We start from the raw sequence: 15,174 nt of genomic DNA on the forward strand, positions 1-15,174 counted from the left end.
ACGGTTTTCTTCGGTCCCAATTTATGATACATATATATATATATATATATATATATAATTTAATTCATTCTGTCGTATAAATGAGCAACGAGCCAATTCATGATATAGATGAGTCAAATAAGTTCTTTAAATTATTTATTTTTATTAAATATCATATTACATTTACACGAAGGAATTTGAATTTAAGGAAATAATTTAAAATATAATTTTAAATAACTCAATACGAAAAGAAATTTAGAATCAATCGATACTGCAACATAGATCGTAGTGAAGAATCGGAGTTGAAAATTTGCAATTCTCGCTAATATGAAATTACCGAACAGATTTTAATTATAAAAATATTATTAAAAATTATGTCAAACCCATAAATCTAAATAATGTAAAAAAAAATATATATATTCAATCAATCACATTCCCATTTTAAAATACGTTATGCTGGGGCTCACATACCTCTCGAAAGAACTGATGGGCCATTTTCTCTTTATTATTATATAATATAGAATTGTGGAGAAAAAAAAAATTAAAACCAAATAGACAAATCTCATCCTAGGCCATCATGCTTCTCACATGCATGCATGCCCTAATAAGCAATGCTGTAGTCCCCATTCCTCCATCCCCATCCCCCTCCTCCTCTTTAATTTCCTATTTTTTGAATAATATTGGGAAAAATATTATTTTAATCCGTTAAGTATGTCTAGTTTTATTTTAATCCGATAACTATGTTCATTTTTGTTTAAGTCCAATAACTTAAGAAATTGCTTACTTTTAGTCATCTGCCAGATTTTCGGACAATTTTACCCCTATGAGTGCATATTGACTAAAATATGCCTTTCAAAAGTTGCATAGGGGTAAAATTGCCCGAAAATCTGCCAGAGGACTAAAAGTAAGCAATTTCGTAAGTTACTGGACCTAAACAAAAATGGACATAATTATCGAACTAAAATTAAAATTACGCATACTTAGCAGACTAAAATAATATTTTTCCCAACAATATTGGGCCAATTAATACATATAGTTCATTTATAATAATTACATAAGAAAAGAAATAATCGAAAAATATATCATATGTCCACCCATATAATTAAAAAATTATGAATAAATCGAGCATGGAGTGCAACTCTCACTAAAAGAAAATTTATTATTGGTTATGAGTTAAAATTGTGGTAAATAATTATTATCAACTAGAATTAAATAAAAAAATATTGCAAAATTAGATCATATGTTCACCATAGAAACTATTTTTGTTATGGTTATGAGCCATAGTAAATATTTTTACCATGATTTTTTGCCATAACAAATTAATATTTAAGCCACACTCATCAAAATTACGATTAACAATTATTACGTGATTGTGGTCAATAATTATTGATTATAAATATTTATTTTAAACTATAATAATTAATTATAATTAAATGTTAAATTTCTTCTAGTGCAATTGTTGCACTATTAATTGTATTTTCCGGATGAAAGCCCTAATAGGTAAAAAAACTAAAGAGAAAAAAATGACAATGCAATGTGTAGATTAACTTTTATAATATAAGAAGCACATTATATAACTCCTACATCATGGAGTCGTGTTGCCCTTTCTCTTTTTTCTCTATAGTATACGATTCGTTAGAATATTCGATATATTTAAATTTAAAGACGACTGATCAATTCATTAATAATTCAAATCAACGTTCACATTCAAGTGAGACAAAGAAACAAAATACTGCTAGAAAAATTAACATACGCTCATATTTGTGGAATTCAAACTCACAACATTTAAATTACAAGACATCAGCTTCACAAACCCTCATTGGAACATTTTTTTAGAAATTCCAAAAATCATATTGCCTTTTTTTTTTCTTTTCAAAAACTTCTTTTATATATATTTATATTATATATTAAGGGAAAGCATTATTTTTTATGTCTTATTTTTTCTTGATATGTATTTTATTATGTATAATATACCATGCATCTTGTGGGGTTTGAAATCATGATCTCTAAAATCATGAGACCTCAACTTCGCTAATTGAGTTAGGTCTTATTGGCGTCACTTTTTCTTATAAATTTAAAATGCGCCACAAATTATTGATATATTATTATTTCAAATGGATTCTTTTGCATTTAACTCCACTAAGTACATGGAAAGAAACCCACGATCGCGCCAACGTCTCTTACACAGAGACACACACTCACGAACTCATTCACTGATCAATCATCCACACACAGTTGTCCCCTTATCTGAATATATATATATATACATATATATATATTCAAGAATTCTTACCATTTCTCCAGTTCCAAAACTCTCCAACAAAGCCCATCATCATGTCCAACCCACTCCATTATACCTGTCTACACCTAGAAATATATATATATATATATATATATATATGAAAAGAAGACCTAAGCACTGTAGCTACCGCTGTAACGTAAACATAGACTTTGTTGACCTTGTAAGGAACAGCAAAGAGTTCCATACATACTTTGGTTTCAGTTGAATCATTTTGCTCAACTTGCTGTTTCTTTATTTCTCCATTTCTCATGACATGTTTCCCCAGGAGCAGCCTATACACATATATTTATAGATATATATATATATATATATATATGCACCCACTAAAGTGTGTTTGTGTGTGTAGATATGGTGTCGTATATGATTCCCCCTATTGCTTATTAGATCTCCTCATTAATTGACTCCTACCATCAACCTTTACTCCCTCTTGGATGGACGCTTTCGGCCCCACCAAGAATGTGCGATATGGCTCAAGTATAAACATATATATCTATATATATATATATATACACGAAAGAAATGCAAGCAACTTCCTTACGATATTGCATATAATTAAATTATTCCTATAAAAAAAAATAGCAACTTATGTCTTTGTGTTTTTAAAAATATATCAATTTACTCCCATTTGTTTTTCAAAATGAAGTAATTTCTTTCCTTAAACTGGGGTGGATTGTTTCATTTTAAAAAAACATAAGGGTTTTACTATTATTTTTTATAAGGAGATAATTTATTCATTTATAATAGGGAAAAGTATTATTTTAGTCCGCTTAGTATGCCTAATTTTAATTTTAATCCGATAACTATATCCATTTTTATTTAGATCCAGTAACTTACGAAATTACTTACTTTTAGTCCTCTAGCAGATTTTCGAACAATTTTACCCCTATGCACTTTTAAAAGGCAGTTTTAGTCCATATGCACTCATAGGGGTCAATTGTCCGAAAATCTGTTAGAGGACTAAAGTAAGCAATTTCGTAAGTTACTGGAACTAAACCAAAATATATATAGTTATCGGACTAAAATTAAAATTAGGCATATTTAGTGGATTAAAATAATACTTTTCCCTTTATAATATGACAAAGAGATAAATTACATTGAATCCATATATATATTAATTAATTGCTTTAACGAACAAATAATTATGCGAATTGGTTTAGACATGTATGTAAGGGAAAGAGGGATATCGATGCAAGTATTACCCACATTCTGCTTGTGTTTCTATATTTGTATGCTGTGATAAATGTGCAAGAAAGAAAGAGGGATGCAAGTGATAAATGCGGGTCCATTCGGTGAAGGATTCTTTGGGCTGTTTTTATGTTTTATTATATTTGTATCATATATATTCATATAAGAAAAATACAAGTATTTCACAATGACGTGAGAAATGAGTAAAAAATAATTTAGTACAAAAATTAATAAATTATTCATTTAATTTTTTTCAAAAAGATGCAAAAAAAATCTTCTTATAAGGGGCGGTGTAATGCATGGGCCCTTAAGGCATTTTTGTATGATTTTATAAAAGGGATATAACACTTTCTTCCCCTGAGGTGTTACACGTAAGTTTTCTAAAATTTGAGGAAGTATATCTAACACTATTAAAATTTATTTTCGTTTAATAAATAAATTTATCTGTTAATCAAAAGTCACCAAATTTATTAATATTTACAAAATTATATCGTGGACTTAAATTTGAATTTGAAAATTTGAAATTCTTGTCATTTAAGTACTTGATGCGTTCAAAAAATACACAGGTTCAATGGATTTGGACTATTGGTCAAGGCTTGGGCGAAGGGAATGTAAATTTTGAAGAGGGAACCTGCAAAAAAGGTGTTAGCACTTCGAGACTCAAGTTAGTGTTGGATTTAAGATTGAATAAAATAAAAAAGTAAGTGAATTTATTAAAAGTCGATATATTGTGAATAAAATTGATGAAAAGTGTAATAACATGTAATAATATGCTTAAAGAGAGCTTAAAATATAGTTTAGAGAGTGAGAAAGGAGTTTAAAGAATAAGAGGGACCTGAGAATGGTGTCTCCCGCCTAGAGGGACCAAGGTTGTATTTATAAGGGAGTGCCCCCGTCCGTTGGGAGTCTATCCAATTCCCTAGAGATTCGTAGAGATTGGTTGGGATGGTTAAGATAAGGAGTAGGTCGTCCTTATCCGCTACTGATGTGCGTTAGTAGTTCTCTTTACTAGAGAGACCCCTTTGTCTGCAAGGAGTCCTAACCGCCATGGGGTTCTCCTTATTAGGGTTGATGTGGTCCAAGTGGCTGCTCATATCACGTGGGAGAGTGGGCTGCTTTTGGCCAAATTCTTTGTCGGACTTTAATCATGGTCCGAGTTGGGGGATGTCTCTAGTCTCGAGTCAGGGGATGTCTCTGGTCTCCTCCCTTTTCCTTGGGTTTTTTGGGTTGTTTAGGCTGTATAGGCCTGCCTAATTAAACTATGGGTTGTGACATCCTCGGCCTCATGGGGACGTTATGAGTGTGAGATGTCCTGGGTTTTCTTGAGGGTGCCATGGGCTTTCTATTTATTTCTTCTTTATGGGCCGCTTGTGCCTTAACTCAGTTTATTTTTATGCACATCAATACTTAATATACTTTTATTATTTTATTTTGATAAAAACAAAGCACAAGGGTGTAGTTGTAAATTTGTGCAATTGTAATATGATAAAATTCAGAGGATGTTCTTATAATATGAATTTGTGTAATTTATAATGAAGGGTAAAAAAATAATTCTACATAAAAAAAATGTTCCCTTTTACTTTAATAGTCGCTAGTGTTAGAGGAGATAGATTTAATTTTTTAAATTTGAAGGGGTTTAAGTATAACTGGATCAAGTTTTAGAAGAGTGTTATAATTATCCCTTTTTAAATAATTAGGAAGTGTTAAAAATCTTGAATAATTAATGAAAAAATAGTCAATGTACAGATCTCGATTGATGTGTGATAAAGGATCAAAATCTCTTAAGTATTTATTTAACAATTTCAGAGATAATTTCTTAGTCAGTTATAATAAATTTACCATGTTTTACTTTAAAGCGATTATGACTGCAAGTTGAAATTATTAAGTTGGTTGTCTGCGTGGCCTAGTACCAATTCACGCTAGTCTCACACACTAGAGGTCCCCGATTTGAACCCGGGCTCAAACATTTATTTGATTTGATAAGTATTAGAAAAAAAAAAATCAAAATTATCATCCCTAACTTACAGCATGAAACTTGCAATTTTTCCATAAAAATGCATATATTTTTTATTAAAAATTTTATTATTTTTTACTCATAAAAAAATAAATTAATAATATCTATAATTGAAAAATTAGAGCTGTAATGATATAATTTTGAAGCTCCGCAAATCAATATGCCCCAGCATGAGATTTGGGCATGAGTTATGCTGAACAACTAGTAGACTATAAAAATATCAGCTTTTACTATAAAATTTCCTATTTATTACTCATCTTAAAGAAAATAAATAAATTAACATTCATAGTTTAATAAATTAGAGTCATAAAAATATAATTTATAGCACCATAGATCAATAGCCCCAACTTGGGTGTGCTTAGAGTAGTGTTGAATATATAGACTAAAAAAACTCAAAAAAAAAGTAAATAAATTAGAGTCTTAATGATAAAATAAATATGGCACATGTCCCTTATTATTTCTGGCCCAGCCCAAGTCCTCCTTATACTCACCTAGATAGCTTGGCCCATTACTCAGTCTCGGCCCACTCCTCACCCAACTCGGCTCCTCTATTTATATTGTTCTCTCCTTCTGTAAAATTTAGCCCTAACCCTAATATGTTCCTTCTCCTCATCTCTTCTATCACTCCTCTCGGGTTTCTCCACCGCCTTTTTCCTCTCTTTCCGAAATTAAGCCTCAGGTGGTTTTTGGTGAAGCACACAAATAGAAAAAAACTATCTCCCTCTCTCACCACCAATTAAAAATTTCTTCATGAACATTTTCTTAGTGGAAATCTGAGTGGTCCTTTGTGGACGGTGACAGTGTGGTTCTTGGGATAAGAAAGCTTTGGGCTCCCCTTTTTCGAATATGGCCCCTGAGCCATATTTCCCGCCTGAGCTTGTTGTTTCTTTTTACTGTCTGCATTAGATCTATTTATATTACTCTTTTAATCTTTATTTTGTAATATTATTTTGTACAAGAGTTTTCTAACCCACATTCCTTTGTACTAGTTGTTTGGATTTATATTCATTTCTGGGCTCACTACTGGTGGACTGCGTCCAACACTTAAAAATATATGTTTCAAACTTCGCAAACCAACATGCTCCCAGCAAGGGGTTTGGCGAGGGTAGTGTTGAACAACTAGACTATAAAAATATTTTTTTTAACTAAAAATTCACCTATGTTGTACTTCCCTTAGAGAAAATAAATTAATCAAGTCCACAAATTTTAAAAAATTAAAGACATAATTATATAATTTGAATCACTGTAAATCAACATCTCCCAACATACGGGTTGTCGAGGGCAATGCTGGACAAATGAACTACAAAATAGGAAAATTGCAATTTTTCCATCCTATTACTTAGGGAGTGACAATTTCAATCCTGCACAAATTAATTTGCACAATTTAGTCATGTAACTTTAGAAATTGATAATTTCACACTTTTTTGATCGAAAAAAAGCACGTGTTGAGCACATGGCCTTTAAAATTGGGACATTCCCTCCAGATTGGAACAAAATTATAAAATTTTTAAAGTTATAGGACTAAATTACGAAATTCAATTTGTGCATGACGAAAATTGCCACCCCTTTAAAATTATAGGATGAAAATTGCAACTTTTTTTATAATTGTTTATAAATTTAAATAAAAAGATATAAAATCTTGAGTCACAACGCTATAATTTAAAACATATATGTTTCATTTGTTTGTTTCTTCCGAATCAAATTCCAATACACTATGGCGGCACCAAAGAAAAACTGTAAACACTGAGAAATTTATGCTGAAAACACTGAGGATTTATGTTGAAAACAAGAACAAACAACTTTGCAAAAACTAACAAACATCACCTTCAAACTATCACCTCTAAATCAGTCCTACACTAACCACCCTCACTTTATATCTCCAATGACAGTGGTGGCAATGAAAAAGTGACTGATCAATTTATAAGCAACAAAAGAAATAGGTCATTTTTGTGCGACATTTCATAAAGGCTAGAATTGTGGTACTTGCTAAATGTAATTACTACGAAAAACTTCTATCTGGTAGTATTACAATTACCCATGGTACAAAGGCGATCATGAGTACTTTGAGGTCGTTTTGAATGGTATGAATTCGAATATTAAGCTTGATTGTTTAAATATTGATAGGGGTACCTCATACTCATTTGGAAAAAGACATAAATAATCCTCCGACAACACTAAAATCTCGAATCAGGTCGCGTCTTGGGTTGTGTAGCTTGATCGGACCCGCTCTGATAACCCGAGATCTAGACCATAAATCATCTGACAACTCATAATTTAAGATGACGCCACGTGGACCAGAAGGTAGGTATATTTAGCCCTATCAATACCCTCATTCCATGGCATTTATGGTAAGAGATATTCATTACTCGCTACCTCATTTATTACTTGAGAGCACCATTTATCATCTTGAACTTGAGCTAACTTAAGCATTTGGATAGTCATACTGAATCATGGATTACCTCCCTTTAGGAGATGGCATCCTACTGGATCGCAGATCACCACTTCTTGAGAGATTGCAAATTTGACCCGAATCATTTGGCGTCGTCTGTGGGAATCTAAGAAGATCATTCACGTTTTGAGATAAAAATGACATCCAGGAGACACCATACATTTGGAGGCAGTGAGAAGACCCCTCAAAGGCAAGGTGGTTAGATAGTTCAATTGTTGAGGGATAAGCTACAACAATTGATCGAGGAGGTAGGTAGAAATGCATTAGTGGAATATGAAAGAAAAACAACTACCTCAATAAAGAGAATCTGAGAAGCAACAGTTATTTAAAGAAAAAGAGGTCAAAAGGGACTAAAAAAATTGACGAGCAAGGAAGTGCCTGAGAAAGACCAAAAAGTTAGAATTTTCAGACTTTGGATCGAGTGCAAAAGGCTAAGGAATTTAAAGATTGAGATCGCAAAGAGGGACATAGAAAAGTTGACATGTGAAAAAGATGCTAGTGGTACATGACCTCTAGATCAACGTAATAAGTTGTAAATACAAGGGTAAGGTGAATATGACGAAAGATGCTAAGTGGCCCAGACTTGAAAAAAGCCAAGAATTTAGAGATCGAGATCGTGAAGAGGGAGATAGAATGTTGAGGTATGAAAGATACCATCACAAGAATCCTTATGCAAAATACCAAGGTTACACCACATTGACAACGACTCGGGTAAGAGCATTGATGATGGTAGAGAACACTAATGTCTTAATGTGGCCAGAAAAGTAAATGGACACTCCGACCATAGAAAAATCAAGAAAGTACTGTCATTTTCTTAAAGGTAGTACTGTCATTTTCATAAAAATAGAGGACATAATACACAAGATTTGTGGCTCTTACAAGATGAGAGTGAAATGCTAATTAGACGAGGATATTTAAAAAATAATGTTAAGAAAAATAAAGGCGAGAAGTAAGAAGAATAACCGAGGAGATCGAAGAGTAGATCCCGCAGTATAGAGAGATTTGCAAAGGCTAGATCTCGATAAGACATCTGGAAAAGGGGTCATAAGCATGATAGCATAAGAACTCAACGTAAGTGACTCTTGTAGAGCTGTAAATTTCGCTAAAAATATTTAGCAAGGTCAGGACATTAGCTTTAAAAATGAAGTTTTGGGCACTTAAGTGGTCACGAGGTCCCTTGATAGGTAGACACAACTAATTAGCTCTATCTTCTCTTAATGTTTGCCATATTATCACTTGAAATCAAAATTTTTAAGTTAGAATAAAAGATGTTCGGGTTGTGTAGAACCCCAAAAATAGGTCAGAGAAAAAAGAAACAAAAAAAACCACATAGATCAGGTCAAGAAGGAGTTCGACCTCGAAAATAAAATTATTGGAGAGATGGAGGTTTGTATTTAGAAACCAAAAATAACTTTCAAAGAATAGACCCGAAGGTCATTTTACATAGATGGAAGGTAAATCCCAAGGTTAGACCTCTAGAATAGAAGAAGCGACATATTAAAGGCCAAAAAAACAATGATAGAGAGTGGGACGAGGGCTGGGGGGGATAGAGCGAGAGAGACGGAAATGATGATCGCACCAAGAGGTAATGAAAAATAACTGTTCCATGAGGGCATGCTTTTTATCTAAAAAAGAGTTTCATGTAGGTCGCACACTGAGGTCGAAATCGTTTTATCGTCGAAAAAGGACTAGTTGGAAAATATGAAAAAATTATCTTAATGGAGATCTCGCACGGAGGTCGCACTATCTGAAAAAGATTTGAGTTAAGCTCCAATAGGGTCATGTACCTCCCATGAGGTCGCGCTAGTATTAGACAACTCATGATTTGATATGACACCACGTGGACCAGAAGGTAGGCACATTTAGCCCTATAAATCCCCTCATTTCATGTCATTTATGGTAAGACATATTTATTACTCACTACCTCATTTATTATTGAGATCGCCATTTACCATCTCAAACTTGAGCTGACTTAGAAATTGGAGAGTCTTTGCGAAGACCATCCTGACCACCTAACGTGTTTTTCTCTTTTCAAAGATCACCTAAACCATCTGGGATAATTATATTGGATCGCAGATCACCAACCCTTAGGAAATTGAGACTTGACCCGGATCAAATACCATTAGAGCAGATGAGATTGAAGTATATGATGAGGAAAATATCAAAAAATTTACAAATTATTGCATGGACTTGGATGTATAGTGTCTTTGATAACAGATAATTGGACTTTCGATTATTCACATATTGTTTATTGTTATTTGACTGCTCATTTTGTAAACCATAATAGGGAATTGCAAAGAAGTTTGTATTTTTGAGAGATTCCAAATCTACACGACGGTGATGCTTTGGTGTAACGTTGTGAAAGAAATGACTGGTGATGCTTTGTCTAATGTTATGAAAGAAGTGATAATCTGAAATAGAATGTAAAGAAGAAGTTATTTTCAATTATTATTAATGATGTTATAAATAATTATGTCTATATTAGAAAATAGATCATGACTAAAATTTATTAAATGTAAGATTTTGATGGGGAAATCCCTAATTTACCAAAAATACCCTTAATGAAAGGCATTTCTGTAATTTCTTGGTACATGACCCGCGTCCTACTCCATTGGGTCGGGTAGAATCCGCCTCGAAAGATGAAGACCCGATTTAATAAGAGTCGTCCGATTTGAGACGCTATCGCCCAGATGATGACACATGAACCCAACCACTGTATATCTCTAGAGCTATAAATACCCCGACACTTCATTTATTGAGGTAACTGTTGCCTATTATTTTCGACCTACAATTCTAGTTCGCACATTTTTACCTCGATCAACTCTAACTTGAGCGTCGGAGGGTCATTGTCGGGGACGTACCCGACGAGCCTCACGTTCGTGTTTCTATTCTCAGGACGCAATCACTAGATCGTGTGAGGATACGTGGCCTAGTTCAATCAACAGTCGTGATCGCATATTTCGAGCTCGGTCAGATTTAGTACACACATCTTAATTTTTCAAATTGCAAATCGTGCATGATTGAATAAACCAAGAATATTAATTTGTTGAAAAAATACGTAAAATTGTAAGGTACTTGAATAAATCTCCTATGATAAGTGAAAAAAGAAATAAATTGCATTAAATTAATATAACGTAGTGGGCAAGAAGTAAATAGCTATCGAAGTAAAAATTATCCCTTTTTAATAATTAGGAACTGTCAAAAATCTTGAACAATTAATGAAAAAATAGTCAATGTACATATCTCACCTGATGTGCAATAAAGGATCAAAATCATAGTTTATTTAATATTTTCAGAGACTTGAAACGTTCAGTTGGTTGTCTGGGTGGTGTAGTTGGTTATCACGCTAGTCTCACACACTAGAGGTCCCCGGTTCGAACCCGGGCTCAGACATTAATTTTTATTTAATAATTATTTATATGTTAAGAAAAAAATATATATTCTTGTTGAATAAGCATTTATGCGTTTTTACTAAATAATTTGTTTCAATATATAAATTAACGAAAAAGTCCTTCTACGGCGCTCCAAATCCACCGTCCATAATTCAGTGCCTGCTCACGACTACAAAATCTTTACCCCCAAAAACAGAGAGTAAGAAATTGCCTGAAATTTCCCATTGTTTAGGGCTTTGATTAGGATTCATAAACCCCAGACCAATGGAATTCAAACCTCCGCCAAAGAGGAAGAAAGTCGATGCTGTATCTTCTTTCAGGTAATCCATTTACCTGCTTGTTCACAGGGATTAAAAGAAAAAGTACTGAGAGAGTTTGAGATGTTGCAAGGTTCCATGATGCTGTCCTGACTGAGTTGATTTTTTTGGATCAATTAGTGAGCTTTTATGTAGTGGTAATACGGGGAATGCATTGTGGTGGATTATCTTTTACCGAAACTAAATTTTGCTTGATTTATGCAAGGAGATGTACTTTGAATGGTTGGGCTTCCCTGTGGATATGTTGCAATAGCCTCTTTACAGTTTATATTTGATTTGTTGTGTTCTGTTTCACCCTTAGTTTTTGGGGCAGGTATCTGGGATTTTGTGGGCATGAACGTAAAATGCATCTAGTGTGTAAGATTTCCTTTTGAATGTGGATTATTGTAATTCTATGATTTTGTAGTCTCTGCCCCTGTTCCTGGGGTATTATGCTTTCACACTGGAAATAAAAGCATCTAAACTTCTCGTCTATAGTCTTATCTAAAATTTGAAATTATATTGCTCTAATGTAATTATCTATTTACCACATCCCGGAGAAAAAGAGAGGTTCTTATTTATGCAAAATGTTTGATTGTTTTATTGAGCTGCTAACCCTGCCGTTTCTGTGATGTGGCACACCCCTTCTCTTAGTACTTCTGTTGTCTCACCATCGGAGAAGAGAGACGTGGTTCTGCAACTTATCAATAAATCAGAAGTATGTTGCTTTTTAATTATTATATGCTGTACTTTAATTGTAGCCGTCCCTCATAAGTTTGGTATCTTAAACATGATTATGATATTTGTTCAGGTTTCTGAGACTGAATCCAGCAGGAACAATTTAAGGATTCGAGAGGCGAGGAACTCTGCAGTGGCCCAGGCTCAATATGAAGGTTGCATGGGCAATTTTAGAATATTTGACTCACCGTATGGGAATTATCTCGTCCCAGTAATTCCAACTCGTGCAGAACTTGGTGGATAACCTTCTGATAGTTTTGTTTGTTGAGACTCCTCAGCACAAGAAGGCACTTGATTGAGGTTTGCCTCTGACCAATATTATCTTAAACATTTTACAGTCGAATCAGCTCTTCAGTTGCTTGAGCTTGATATATATGGAAAAGAATAGCTGACTTCTTTACTGCTAAGTTGGGAACTTGTGAAAGTGAATCACTTCAGAACATACAGAATTGCAAAAGGAATCAGTTTCTGATGAAAACAGTTTCTTCATTGGTTTGAGCAGTCATGACATATAACTGTAAGCTATTGCCAACTAGAATGGCATATATTTAGCTTGTGCTTCTGAAAAGTGTTGCTTTAGTTAAGACATGAAAAGCGTGAAAATTCAAAAACCTGAAGATGTTTGCAAAAGATTTTGGCAGTAGGAATAGGTGGAATAATTGTGTTTTCTTTCTCTTATTTCATTTTGTGTTTTTTTTATTTTTGGCTTTTTCCTCGTTTGCTTTTAGTAAAAAGTTCCTTTATGCTTTCATATTATTTGCAGTTTCTCCTTGTTTATAGTTTGTATTAATATGTCCTTTGTTTTACAACTTATTTTTTTGTATATTGCAATCTTTTTCCTTGTAACTATGAGCGATAATTTAAATATTTAACTATGGTTGCCTTTAGTTCGCTTACCTTTGTGATTTTTGCTACACGGCTTAAGTTCTTGAAAACACCTTTGGTATATATTCAAATGTGTAATCCAATTTTGAAAATTGTTTTTATATAATATGACGCGTAGCACAAGAACTTTGTTTTACATATATTATATGGCTTCTAAAAGTAAAATAGAAACATTTTTAGTTACTTCGTTTTACATATATTATATGGCTTCTAAAAGTAAAATAGAAACATTTTTAGATACGAAGTTATAAATTTTCAAAACATACAATTAATGATTCATCTTTAGATGTTCATCAAGACTAAGAGACTTACAAAAGTTCAAGTAAATGATAAATTAGTCCAGAATGTAATTTGCTTATTTTTGTATAACAAGAATTGAAGAATACTACTAGTTTGTGCTAATTCTAATAATGAAATATAATATTTCAACTGGACAAAAGGAAATAATGAATATATTCATTTATATTTAGTTATCAGTAATGCATATGCAATTATATATAAAAGATCATAGCATTCTGTAATTAAAGTATGCTTATAGTACGGATTAACTTGAAAGTAAAAAACAATAATATTCTCACTCAATCAAAGGCTTTTAATTAGTCTTATAAAATAATTTACTTTTTTTCAGAAATGAATTTGAAGTCTAGATGTGATTGGAGGGATGATATAGAATTGAAACTTCAGCACTGACTTGCAACTGCTTTAAAACCTGAGGGATGACTTTTAAGTTTATGCATTCGCACTTTGCAAATTTACTTGCCTATTACAAATAAGTTTCACTGTTCACCAATTTAATTCATTGAGAATAATGATAGACATCATTTAGCATGTATTGAAATAATTTATTACATTGCTAGTAAATATTTCCAAAATGGTTGCATGCGTTGATTCTCATTTTACCTGATTAACATTTTATGATAGTAATTCTTTGTATTGTTATCTTAATTGTGATCTTTTATTTATGTATTTGTTTTTGCCTTTAATCAATTCATATATCTTATATACTTGTTGTTTCTTCAAGCTTGGTTTTGAGGAGGAGTAATTTGGTAAAACTAAAGAAAGAGACCAGCCTGAAGGAATCTCTATTCAATTGTTATTGTTCTATCAATAACCTTTGTAAATGATTCATTTACTTGTTATTATTTATATTTAGTTAATAATTATCTCGGATAATTACATGCTCTCTCATGATATTTGTTCTAATCACACGTAAACCCGTTATGGTTTAGAAAATTATATCTATTACCCTTATAATTTGTTATTATCTAACAAATAGACCAAATTGTTGATGATATTAACAGTGTTTGCTGACTTCAGCATAACTTTATACCTAAATTGACTGACCGACTGTGTGATAATCACATAATCTCTGCTTGAAGTTTGATCTAAATACAGATAGCCGCCCATAAAGTTTCTAAAATTACATATACCTTCAATCATTGAACTATGATGGATGCTTGGTGAAAGGAACCAATCTGAGTCCAAAGGTTAGTGGTAGATCAAACCTTTGTGGCAATCTCTCCGTTGTAGAATGAGTCAATGTTGTACCGCAAATGAATAACAAGTAGCCTAATGGAATATCTCATGTCATGGTATTATGACTCTTTTCTATCTTCATTTGATGATATTAGTGACATATGATATTTGATGTACTACATTTGGTATCTAAGTTTTATGATGAGTGCCATAGTAATTTATCTACACTAACCAAAGTTCAATTATAAATGTTAAGTTGATACATATACCAATTTCTTTCCTACATTATATATATATATATATATATATATAAGTTTCATCTAGTTCTAATTCCTTTTTCAATCTTCAATCTAATTCTATTTTTTAAAATGTTTTATATTATATTCTATTTGGTTAAACATAAATTTAAACTTCTCTCATAACACATCATCATATGCGTAAGACTCTATTAGACCATG

At 32.5% G+C, this 15,174-nt stretch overlaps 1 protein-coding gene and 1 non-coding gene across 3 annotated transcripts; both read left to right on the top strand.

The window, feature by feature from the left end:
• The first annotated feature begins 11,248 nt into the window (after positions 1–11,248).
• On the top strand, positions 11,249–11,322 carry TRNAV-CAC (transfer RNA valine (anticodon CAC)). Its single transcript has one exon. It is a non-coding gene; the product is annotated as a tRNA-Val (tRNA).
• A 107-nt stretch (positions 11,323–11,429) lies between these two features.
• LOC148785094 (uncharacterized) lies at positions 11,430–14,413 on the top strand. 2 transcript variants are annotated; one of them, XR_016062736.1, is made up of 4 exons: positions 11,430–11,641; positions 12,272–12,335; positions 12,429–12,655; positions 14,262–14,413. XR_016062736.1 is itself a non-coding variant. In XM_088875251.1 (3 exons), exons 1-3 carry the CDS (start codon positions 11,586–11,588, stop codon positions 12,597–12,599), a joined length of 291 nt encoding a protein of 96 aa, XP_088731377.1. In that variant the 5' UTR covers positions 11,432–11,585; the 3' UTR covers positions 12,600–13,253. The 2 variants fall into 2 exon arrangements, 1 of the variants encoding a protein (XP_088731377.1); XM_088875251.1 differs by lacking the exon at positions 14,262–14,413 and having other exon boundaries at positions 11,432–11,641; positions 12,429–13,253.
• The last annotated feature ends 761 nt before the right edge of the window (positions 14,414–15,174 follow it).

This window comes from Sesamum indicum, linkage group LG11 (assembly GCF_026168435.1).
Source record: "Sesamum indicum cultivar Baizhima isolate 11 linkage group LG11, ASM2616843v1, whole genome shotgun sequence".
Lineage (NCBI taxonomy): Eukaryota > Viridiplantae > Streptophyta > Magnoliopsida > Lamiales > Pedaliaceae > Sesamum > Sesamum indicum.

Excerpts from the sequence above, each read along its gene's own strand:
- LOC148785094 (XM_088875251.1), top strand. The coding sequence starts at position 11,586 with ATGGAATTCAAACCTCCGCCAAAGAGGAAGAAAGTCGATGCTGTATCT. Across the intron at positions 11,642-12,271 it reads GATGCTGTATCTTCTTTCAG|TACTTCTGTTGTCTCACCAT; the intron begins GTAATCCATTTA and ends CCCTTCTCTTAG. Across the intron at positions 12,336-12,428 it reads AACTTATCAATAAATCAGAA|GTTTCTGAGACTGAATCCAG; the intron begins GTATGTTGCTTT and ends ATATTTGTTCAG.